The sequence below is a fragment of the Neoarius graeffei genome, chromosome 4 (genome assembly GCF_027579695.1).
Source record: "Neoarius graeffei isolate fNeoGra1 chromosome 4, fNeoGra1.pri, whole genome shotgun sequence".
In the NCBI taxonomy this organism is placed as follows: domain Eukaryota; kingdom Metazoa; phylum Chordata; class Actinopteri; order Siluriformes; family Ariidae; genus Neoarius; species Neoarius graeffei.
The window spans coordinates 39312136-39324316 of record NC_083572.1 but is presented as its reverse complement, the minus strand read 5'-3'; the positions used below and the strand labels follow the sequence as shown (position 1 = coordinate 39324316).

Sequence of the window (12181 nt, the reverse complement as noted above, 5' to 3'; positions counted from 1 at the left end):
GTAGTGGGGATATAGTAGTGGGGATATAGTAGTGGGGATGGCCGTGCCAGGCTAGTAATCTCTACTACACAATGAGGCCTGCTGGTGGTCATATTTGTCTGGGTTATACAATTCTATGTGATATAGCTGACCCGACCCCGGCCCCCATCACAGTCAGGAACAACAATGTGGCCCCCAGAGAAAAAAGTTTGGTGACCCCTGCTGTACAGTAAACCCTGCATTTATTTTCCTCAAAAAGTAGCTCAAAATCGTTTAGATTGCATCTCTGAGCGTCCCTGAAATTTGGTTTCTAGGGTCCTCTGCGGCCCCCAGACCCCCGGCCTAATAGGAAGCCTTGCTTCACTCAGCTTCATCTCACTGCGCTCGGAGATGCTACTCTTTTTTTCATTTGTCAATGTTGGCATCTCTGCCTATGTAGTTGTGTCTTGTCTTATGTTTGATCATGGTCTTGGCTTCATTTTGGCGCACTGTCCTTGTGTAACTAAATGGGACAATATTAAAAATGGACTTGGCTTGATCTCCTTCATTATGTATGACTTACTTGACTTAATCCCTTCACCCCTTCGAGGAGCATAGGTCATCCGCTATCACCCGCCATTTATGTCGGTCTTTGGCTGCTGTCTCCATCTTTGTCCAAGCTAATATGATGGTCCTGGCTTCAGCTTCTGTTGACCGCCTCCATGTGTTCTTTGGTCGTCCTGGCTTCCTTTTCCCTTGTGGGTTCCAGCGCAGAGCATGCTAGCGATGTTGCTAGCTGGCTTCCGTAAGGTGTGTCCAATCCAGCTCCACTTTCAAGTCAAGTCAAGTTTATTTGTATAGCGCTTTTAACAATAAACATTGTCGCAAAGCAGCTTTACAGAATTTGAACGACTTAAAACATGAGCTAATTTTGTCCCTAATCTATCCCCAATGAGCAAGCCTGTGGCAACGGTGGCAAGGAAAAACTCCCTCAGATGACATGAGGAAGAAACCTCGAGAGGAACCAGACTCAAAAGGGAACCCATCCTCATTTGGACAACAACAGACAGCATGACTATAACATTAACAGTTTTAACATGAAGTCAGTTTCGTTGATGTTGTAACTCTTCATTGATGGAAACTTGAGTGCAAAACTGTTCATGACGACTACAGTCCTAAAGTTAGCAAGTCAACTGTGGTCCTCAGCCATAAAAGCATTACTGTAAGAGTCCATCCAGACCATCCTCCAGGTGTAACCCTCAACTGTCTTCATGGGGCCGTCCTTCACAGGAGCGATGCGATAAAACTCCGACCAGACACAGGGCACCAGGATGGATCAAGCAGGTCCGAGGGGCAGAAGAGGCCAGCATCTCGATCCCAGGACCAACATGTAACTCAGAGGGACAGATGGGGGGGGCGAGAAAACACAGGTTGTTAGGTATGCCCTAAAAATGACACAAGTATTAAATCTGTGTGGTAGGCTCGCAGAGACGAGAGTCTTGACATCAGGCATAATACACAACAATGGCATGTTAATATGGTTAAAAAATATCATGCCCTGCTCTGGCTGGATGCTTGATTGGGTGATGAGAGCACACTCCTCAGCAATGATTAGAACTCCACTTTCTCCTTTTAATCTGGTTCTCTATCCATTCCTGTCCTGTCTGCTTCCATAATTCCTCGTTGGAGACACGGTCCTTCATTATGTATACTGGAGTATTAATAAACATTTTCTAAAATTTTGCTCAAATGTATATTCAGAAGCAGACCACACTACTATTAATCACTACTATTAAAGACAGAATGGACAAGGTTTCCCTCATAGCATCCTCAGATTCTTAGATTAGTTGTAGGTCTAGTTTGTGCCTGTTTTATGGCTATGGGTTCTGTTCTGTCTCAGGTTGGGATTCAAAGATCACATGAGGGCATACAGAGATAAACACTATCAAATTCTATCAACATTAAATGCCATCATAGCTAATATCTATTGATCAAAACACAACTGTTTTTTTTTTTTTTAAGATGACGGAGGGCCGGCAGTGTCAGGTGCTTCTGCTGGATGATAGACAGCTGGAACTGCTGGTCCAGGTGAGGCATTAAAAATGTATTCAAGGTTTTACGATTGTACATTGTGTATGAATGTTTTTGCTGTATTACTAAGACTTTCAAAAGCACACTGTAAATGTAAAAAAAAAAATCAGGGGACTGTTTGGAAACTAGGTTTGTCCATTTTAATATTATTAATGGCAGCCTGTTTTTCCCTTTTGTGTTTTTATTATTATTATTTTTTTTTTTTAAAACCAAAGCCGAAACTGCTGTCTAGAGATCTCTTGGACATGGTCTCGTCCCATTTCAGCCTGAAGGAGAAGGAGTATTTTGGAATTTCTTACACTGACACGAAGTAAGTGTGCTCACTGAATGAAATAGCTATTTACTACATATAAGCACTTTTTTTATGAACAACAGAGTACCAGTCAAAAGTCTGGACATGAGTTCTAATTTAGTGTTGTTTTTTTTCTTTATTTTTATTAATTAAGTCACTTCATGCCTTAAAGTAATGATGGATGTCGTTTCTCTTTACTTAGTTGAGTGGTTCTTGACATAATATGGATTACTACAGTTGTGGAATCAGGCTATTTACTGTGTTTATTATTTACTGTTTGATCTCAAACGCATTAAGAAGGCAAGAAATTACACTAATTAACTTTTGATAAGACACACCTATTAATTGAAAAGCCTTCCAGGTGACTCCCTCATGACGCTGGTTAAGATGATAATAGCATGCAAAGCGTCACCAAGATAAACGGGGGCTACTTTGAAGACTCATGAAATGTAGTTTAAAAAACAAACACTTCTTTTTTGCTGTTTGCCACATAATTCCATACATGTTCCATATGTTATTTCATAGTTTTGATGTCTTCAGTATAGTTCCACAGTGTAGAAAATTGTCAGAATACAGAAAAACCTATGAATGAGTAGGTGTGTTCAAACTTTTCACTGGTACTGTACATATATTTTTGTCTCTGAAACAAGTAAATACTGACATATATTTTGGTTTAAAAAGTAACTTATGTCTGTCTCTGAACTACTTCTGTGAATGTAATTGTGATATATGAACAAAGGAACACCAATACCATGACAAATTATACCAGGCGTAAATGATCAATCAATAACCAGCCTACAACCCCGATTCCAAAAAAGTTGGGATAAAGTACAAATTGTAAATAAAAACGGAATGCAATGATGTGGAAGTTTCAAAATTCCATATTTTATTCAGAATAGAACATAGATGACATATCAAATGTTTAAACTGAGAAAATGTATCATTTAAAGAGAAAAATTAGGTGATTTTAAATTTCATGACAACAACACATCTCAAAAAAGTTGGGACAAGCCCATGTTTACCACTGTGAGACATCCCCTTTTCTCTTTACAACAGTCTGTAAACGTCTGGGGACTGAGGAGACAAGTTGCTCAAGTTTAGGGATAGGAATGTTAACCCATTCTTGTCTAATCTAGGATTCTAGTTGCTCAACTGTCTTAGGTCTTTTTTGTCGTATCTTCCGTTTTATGATGCGCCAAATGTTTTCTATGGGTGAAAGATCTGGACTGCAGGCTGGCCAGTTCAGTACCCGGACCCTTCTTCTACGCAGCCATGATGCTGTAATTGATGCAGTATGTGGTTTGGCATTGTCATGTTGGAAAATGCAAGGTCTTCCCTGAAAGAGACGTCGTCTGGATGGGAGCATATGTCGCTCTAGAACCTGGATATACCTTTCAGCATTGATGGTGTCTTTCCAGATGTGTAAGCTGCCCATGCCACACGCACTAATGCAACCCCATACCATCAGAGATGCAGGCTTCTGAACTGAGCGCTGATGACAACTCGGGTCGTCCTTCTCCTCTTTAGTCCGAATGACACGGCGTCCCTGATTTCCATAAAGAACTTCAAATTTTGATTCATCTGACCACAGAACAGTTTTCCACTTTGCCACAGTCCATTTTAAATGAGCCTTGGCCCAGAGACGACGTCTGCGCTTCTGGATCATGTTTAGATACGGCTTCTTCTTTGAACTATAGAGTTTTAGCTGGCAACGGCGGATGGCACGGTGAATTGCGTTCACAGATAATGTTCTCTGGAAATATTCCTGAGCCCATTTTGTGATTTCCAATACAGAAGCATGCCTGTATGTGATGCAGTGCCGTCTAAGGCCCCGAAGATCACGGGCACCCGGTATGGTTTTCCGGCCTTGACCCTTACGCACAGAGATTCTTCCAGATTCTCTGAATCTTTTGATGATATTATGCACTGTAGATGATATGTTCTCCTTTCTGATATCGCTCCACTATTTGTGGGCGCAGAATTAGGGGGATTAGAGATCCTCTTCCCATCTTTACTTCCGAGAGCCGCTGCCACTCCAAGATGCTCTTTTTATACCCAGTCATGTTAATGACCTATTGCCAATTGACCTAATGAGTTGCAATTTGGTCCTCCAGCTGTTCCTTTTTTGTACCTTTAACTTTTCCAGCCTCTTATTGCCCCGTCCCAACTTTTTTGAGCTGTGTTGCTGTCATGAAATTTCAAATGAGCCAATATTTGGCATGAAATTTTAAAATGTCTCACTTTCGACATTTGATATGTTGTCTATGTTCTACTGTGAATACAATATCAGTTTTTGAGATTTGTAAATTACTGCATTCCGTTTTTATTTACAATTTGTACTTTGTCCCAACTTTTTTGGAATCGGGGTTGTAGATTAGTGAAAATGTCCATATAGTCAGTGAGAACTGGATGAATGCAAGTCGTGATGATCTACTGCACTGGTTTGTGTGATGTCTAGTGAATAAACCATCTCTTTTTATTAGTGGTCAGACTAGCTGGCTGCAGCTGAACCGGAGAGTACTGGACCACAACTTCTCCAAAAAGACTGGACCACTCGAGCTCAAATTTCATGTTAGGTGAGTATCGGCATTTCATCTGTGCGTCTCTCAGGGGCACGTAGGACATGACACATCTACTAGAGGGCACTATTGTGCAACAAACAGGAAAAAGTGGGAGAATTGAGTTTCCAAAAGCATATACATTAATGTGTACTTTGTTTATTAAAGAGCAGTTACATGAGTATTTGGTCTATCTCTGTTCATATGTAATTTTTATGCTATTGGAGAATTTATTTCAACTGGAAATGCAGCTTGTGTGGACACGTGTCTGATCAAACATATCGAATTGCCTTGTGTTCTCTGACAGGTTTTACATTGAGAGTATCAAATTTTTGAAGGATACAACCACAGTGGAGCTGTTTTACTGGAATGCCAAGTCTTCTGTCTACAATGTGAGTGCTTCATAAGTGTTTACAACAAAAAGGTTTTATTGTACTAAACTCAATAATAAAAACATTAGTTTTAATTCAGTTTTGTGCCAAGTAAATTTATCCAAAGTGATTTACAAGTCAGGCAAAATGTAATGCAAACGCAGAGCTGTTAAAAGAGCCTACAGTGATGCAAGAATGAATGAAAGAATCGATTTCCACCAAATGGCAAGAGAGGAAGAGTGTAGAAAGATGCAGCTAAACACACCTGCACACACACAGCAAGCTGCAGTTAAACATCTGGGTTGGAAGTATTTGGTCAAACTATAAAAGACGGTCTTAACAGTGAAAGAAGACCAACTTTTAATAATGAAAGCAATACAAAATAACAGCAAAAACTAGAAGGGCACTTGGTAGAGCTCATACCTCCACCAAGCCACATATTATCAACACCAAAATCAAATCATTTGAACCAAGGATAATACTAAAGCTGTACACCCAAATTTCATGGGAGCCATGACCTGATGGTTAGAGAAGCAGCTTTGGGACCAAAAGGTTGCCAGTTCAATTCCCTGGACCAGCAGTGATGGCTGAAGTGCCCTTGAGCAACGCACCTAACCCCCAGCTGCTCCCCAGGGTGCTCTGGGGTATGCTGTACGTCACTCTGGATAAGAGCGTCTGCTAAATGCCATTAATGTAATCAAAATCTGTTCACTATTTTTTGAGTTATGTTGGGAACAGACAAATTCTGGATCCGCATACATATCTAGATTCTGGTTCCATATACATATTCTGATTTGCATGACAATCTAGTAATACCTATGTTCCTTGGCCCATGGCTCACCTTTCCTCCAAATTTTATCAAAATCCATTCACTACTTTTCGAATTATGTTGGGAAAAGTCAAATGGCGGCGAAAACATAACCGCCTCCAACAAAGTTGAGGTAATAAATGAAAGTAAGACATACAACCATGGAACAACAAGGGAGCAATAGGGAACAGAATCCCAGTATGTCACTTGTGATGGACATTTACAGCATAAAACTGCTTTTTCTGTTACTGTACAAAGCAACAATAGCTTAACACCAGGTATTGTAGAGTAAGGAAAGCATACAGTAAAGGGGAAGCCATGGCGTAGTGGTTAGTGAAGCTGCTTTGGGACCAGAAGGTCACTAGTTTGATTCCCTGGACCAGCAGGAATAGCTGAAATGCCCTTGCGCAAGGAAGCTAAACCCCCCAACTGCTCCCCAGGGTGCTCTGGGTATGTTGTATGTCGGTCTGGATAAGAGCGTCTGCTAAATGCCATTAATGTAATGTAATGTAATTTCAGATTTGTTCCAAGACCCTCTGAAATTTGAATCTTTGTTCAGGTTTTAGTTTTAGTGCCTGATGCCACATTGCGCTCTTGTTAAACAATGCCAGCATTCAACTCTAGTCCAAAGTATCAACTGATTCTGTAATCCTCCAGAAATATCACTTGACTGCATGGATTTTTTAGTGTGCCACTGTAATAACTGTGAGAGCAGAAGGAGTGGATAAAGTGAGTAACAGTTCTTCAGTAATCTGAAGCTTATGCCACACACACAGACACAGGAGAGGCCAGAAGTGTGTTAATTAAAAAGGGGGAGTGAAAGCAGTGCAATGCCAGTAACTGTGCGGAATCTGGCTAGGCATTCCCTCCATCTCTTTTGCACACACACTGACGCATACTACACGTGTACAAAACGTTAGCGGTCATATTTAGTCATGTTTACCAAACTTGCGAGGCAATCATATAATCATACAAAATTTTAAATACTGGTGGTTTATTTGTGATCTTCATTTTCCCATTGTATTTTAACGTAGTACACGTAGTTTCAAATACAAACTCGGCGAACGCTTTATTAGGAACACTATATTAATACTGGCTAGGGTCTCCGTGTTCCTCTCAAAACAGCCTCAGAGGCTGTCCACACGGCAACGGATTCAGGTGAATCTAATAAAATTGTTTATCGTTTCGGCCTGGCGTCCACATGGCACCGGCGTTTTGGGTGCCCCAAAACGAGAACGGGTTCCAGAGTGGAAAAATCTGGCAACGGCGCCGTTGCGAAGTCGTCTGGATGAGTAGAACGGATTTGTTTACGATGACGTCACAACCACATGACTAGAACAAGCGGCACTCTCGCTGTTTTGTATGAACCACTGCATTGCATTCACTTTTGTATACAGCTTTTCTTTTAAATAAACAAGTAACTGAACCATTTCTTGAATTTCTTTTTTTTATTGGATAAGACTGCTTTTCAAAATGTTCACATGCAATATAAAAAGTGATATAAATTATATAAAAATGCTTTTCAAAATGTTCACACACAATAAGAAAATTAAGTTATATAAAACTATGCACACTAATAAAACTAATTTGTACACACAGAAGGCACGATTTCCTCGCGTAGTCGCAGCCATCTTCTTCTTCTTGTTGTTGTGTGTTTGTTCCTGTGAGTGCTTCACGCCGGGTAGAAGAAGGGGTTTATGCGCATGCGTCCTACTTCTTCTATTGTTCTGGTGTCTCCAATGGGACGGTCTTACAGCGCATGTAGAGGTGTGGCATGTGTATTGCATCGTTTTCAGCAAGCGTTGCGTTGCCATATGTACCTGATATTTTACTGATCCATTGCCCATGTGGACGTGATATTTTTTTTAATAAAATCTCGTTGCCGTTGTCGTGTGGATATAGCCTCAGTTCTTCATGCCATGGATTCCACAAGATGTTGGAAACCTTCCTTTGAGAGGCTGGTTGAGGCTGAGATGATTATGTCATGCAATCTCCTGCTCTACTGGATTCCGACCTGGTGACAGTAAAGATCACTGAACTTATTGTCATGTTCATGAGACCAGTTTGAGACAGGATTGCTTTGTGACATGGTGCATTATCATGCTGGAAGTAGCCATTAGAAGATGGTAGATTGTGGCCATAGAGGGATGCACACGGTCAGCAACAATACTTGAATAGGCTGTGGCATTCAAGCGATGATTGATTGTTATTAACATTCCCCACACCATTACACCACCCCCACCAGCCTGGACTGTTGAAACAAGGCAGATTGGGTTCATGGATTCATGCTGGTTGCACCATATTCTGACCCTTCCATTGGTGTGCCTTAGCAGAAATCGAGATTCATCAGACCAGGTTACGTTTATCCAATCTTCAGCTATCCAGTTTTGGTGAGCCTGTGCCCACTGCAGCCTCAGCTTTCTGTTCTTGGCTGACAGAATTGGAACCTGACATGGTCTTCTGCTGTTGTAGACCAATTGCCTCAAGCTGCAACGTATTGTGCATTCTGAGATGCTTTTCTGCTCACCACAATTGTACAGAGTGATTATTTGAGTTCCTATAGCCTTTCTGTCAGCTTGAATCAGTCTGGCCATTCTCTGTTGACCTCGTTCATCAACAAGGCTTTTCCACTCACAGAACTGCAGCTCACTGGATGTTTTTGTTCTTGACTGCACCTTTCTGAGTAAACTCTAGAAACTGCACTTATAGAAGGCCAGCTCGAGAGATCAGCACTTTATAGAAATGCTCAAACACAGGTACAGGTGTTCCTAATAAAGTGCTCAGTGAGTATTTTCCTCGTCTTATATCTTTTTCCTTTTTTTTTTATTATAACGTAACATAACTTGTCAGATTCTGATAGTGATGCAGTTTGACTCTGCTGATTTAGCCACAGAAAGCTTGTATTACTCATTTTGCTACAATTGCGTAGTACTACAATTGCCATGATAACTTTAGGACTGCAGTTCTCATGAACAGTCTTGCACTTAAGCCACTATATCTTCAACAAAATAAAAGCCACGTTAAAACTATAATGAATTTCCTGGTTACACAATTGCACTTTTTGACCATGCAGGACACTGTTATAGAAGTAAATTATTTGTAGTCACGCTTAGAGCTGTAACGATATGCAAATCGAAATCGCGATACGCAGAGCCACGATCCGTATCGCGATACAAGAAGGAAGAATCGTGGTACACCCTTTCAAACTTCTCCTCAGCCTAAAAACAGAGGCGCTTCCAAACTTCAATTTATGAATACTTTACTTTTTATTTAAATTACATTTTAAACTTACTTAAATTACTTTTATTTTTTTATATCTATTAGTAAGTCGTTTTTTCGCCGACATGCGACAATCTTCTGCGAGTCACGCAACGTCCACACTCACCACTGGCAGAGCATTCGTTTCTTTTAAGCGGTCGCCATTCTGGTTGCGACGCGGGGAGCGAATCTGTAAACAAGCAGCTCATTGGCTGGCTAGGTGTGCCACAAGCCAATCACAATCACTTGACCGGAAAGGCATGCAGTGTTGCCAGATTGGGCAGGTTTAGGTGCTTTTTGGCTGGTTTTGAACATATTTTGGGGTGGAAAACGTTAGCAATATCTGGCAACACTGAAGGCATGTCTGCTTGGGCGGAAGCCTTCTGCAGCAGTTACATTTTGACACGCGAGCAATGTTTCACCATAAAAATTCCGTAATTTCCATCTGTTTTCCGCGATCACAGAAAATCATTGGCCCTATGAGAGTGAGACAGTGAGAGAGCCCCCCCCCCCCCCCCCCCCCCCCAAAAAAAAAAAAAACTTAACGGATTTACACGATTTGGAAAAATGACTTTTTCAGAACCGAAAAAAACAGAGCTTCTGGCTCAACAGTATTATTTTGAGAAATAAAACAATCTTTGGATATACATTTGTTCATTTTTGCATACATATTACTCATTCTCTGCAGTGGTCTGAATTATTTGTTATTAAATAGTTAATGTAAGTAAGTAAATGTTAATAAGTCAAATTTACTACTTTAAAAAAACATTTTAAAAAAAATAGTGGGCGTATCGAATCGTGGGTCAAAAATCGCGATACGAATCGAATCGTGAGTTGGGTGTATCGTTACAGCCCTAGTCACGCTATCTGTTATCACCGAAATGAAGATGGGTTCCCTTTTGAGTCTGGTTCCTCTCAAGGTTTCTTCCTCATTTTGTTTCAGGGAGTTTTTCCTTGCCACCGTTGCTTCAGGCTTACTCATTAGGGATACATTTATTAGTGCATATCTTTTAAAATCCTTATTTTTCCTTATGTTAAGCTGCTTTGCGGCAACGCCTGTTGTTAAAAGCTCTATACAAGTAACACATTACACATGCATTGCCACATTTATAAATAGGATGAACTTGGGTAATATGGGACACATGCATTTGTGTATTTACACCATGGTGTTATGACAGCAATTAAACACTGGTAATACCAACTAAGCTGTAGTGTTGATGCAGCCTTGACAAAAATCATAAGACATCATAATGCACAGGGCAACATACAGAAAGGACGTTTCCAAGACTAAGAGTACGTAAGGTATGATCAATGATAACCTGTAAGATCTCGTCTCATCTCATTATCTCTAGCCGCTTTATCCTTCTACAGGGTCGCAGGCAAGCTGGAGCCTATCCCAGCTGACTACGGGCGAAAGGCGGGGTACACCCTGGACAAGTCGCCAGGTCATCACAGGGCTGACACATAGACACAGACAACCATTCACACTCACATTCACACCTACGCTCAATTTAGAGTCACCAGTTAACCTAACCTGCATGTCTTTGGACTGTGGGGGAAACCGCAGCACCCGGAGGAAACCCACGTGGACACGGGGAGAACATGCAAACTCTGCACAGAAAGGCCCTCGCCGGCCATGGGGCTCGAACCCGGACCTTCTTGCTGTGAGGCAACAGCGCTAACCACTACACCACCGTGCCGCCCCACATTTAATATATAAAGAACTATTAGATTAAGGCTATTAAATATTTGATCGTGTATCTTGGTGGTGTAGTGGTTCAGCGAGAAGGTTCTGGGTTCGAGCCCAGCAGCCAGCTAGGGCCTTTCTGTGTGGAGTTTGCATGTTCTCCTCATGCCTGCGTGGGTTTCCTCCGGGTGCTCCGGTTTCCCCTACAGTCCAAAGACACGCGGTTAGGTTTATATGGGACGGCACCTAACTCCCAACCACTCCCCAGGCGCTGTTAGCATGGCTGCCCACTGCTTCAGAGAGGAATTTCACAAGTGTGTGATGAATAAAGTTGTGCTTTCTTTCTTGTAAAGATCCTCTCTCTGGTTCTTCTTCTGATCTGACTGGACTTCATGGGGTTATGAAAAAGACCTCAGGTCTTGTTCTAAATTTTTGGATTAATGACAGAAAACTTTGAAGTAAAAATGATTATAATGGTCTGAGGTTATTTTGGCTCATCAAGACTAAGGTCAAAGTTGATTTAGGTGGGGTTTACATTAGACCGTATCAGCGGATCATCAGATTAACGTTTTTAAAACGATTAGTGTGCACACAGCAACGCCAATACATGATTCGCGTGCACATAGCAACGCCAATACACGGATACGCTCGGCTCCGCAGGCATCCTGCGCTCCAAATCACTCCGCCCTGAACAGCGAGTGCCCTCTGGAGGGTGCGCACTCCAGCCCTGCGCAGCTCACAGAGCGCGCGAGCAGTGATTCGGGACTGAGCCGCTGTGTGTGAGATCTCAGTGCATGTCGGGCATGCGCGTCACTTACCACTTGCAAGTGGAAGGATGGCAAGCCTAAAGACAATCATAACTACACAATGGGCAGTATTTGCATCAGTATTTGAAGTATTTTCATACTTTTATACTCTTTAATGAAAGGTGATACAAGGCGGAAGTCCGCGCCGTTTTTCAGCAGTCACGTCACATGACCAACGCCAGCGAATCAGGAAGGTGGATGTCACAGTGACGTTGTCCAATGACGACGCCAGCTAGAGCTCAGCACAGCGTATCCGCGTATTCTCAATGTTTACACAGCACCGGACCAGACACGATCTGGATTGAATACGTGGACCCTGGCGGATTCCCGTTTCCCGGCGTTTCCAGGCGTT

The 12181-nt window shown here is 41.9% G+C and overlaps 1 protein-coding gene across 10 annotated transcripts in view; it reads left to right on the top strand.

Annotated features, from left to right (window-relative positions):
* frmd4ba (FERM domain containing 4Ba) overlaps positions 1-12181 on the top strand; it is a 176459-nt gene that overhangs the window by 69177 nt on the left and 95101 nt on the right. For all 10 annotated transcript variants that reach the window (XM_060919235.1, XM_060919232.1, XM_060919238.1 and 7 more), the window contains 4 exons: positions 1981-2046; positions 2265-2359; positions 4825-4917; positions 5207-5291. In XM_060919235.1, the coding sequence (XP_060775218.1) occupies positions 1981-2046; positions 2265-2359; positions 4825-4917; positions 5207-5291 (339 nt within the window). The remainder of the gene's footprint in view (positions 1-1980; positions 2047-2264; positions 2360-4824; positions 4918-5206; positions 5292-12181) is intronic.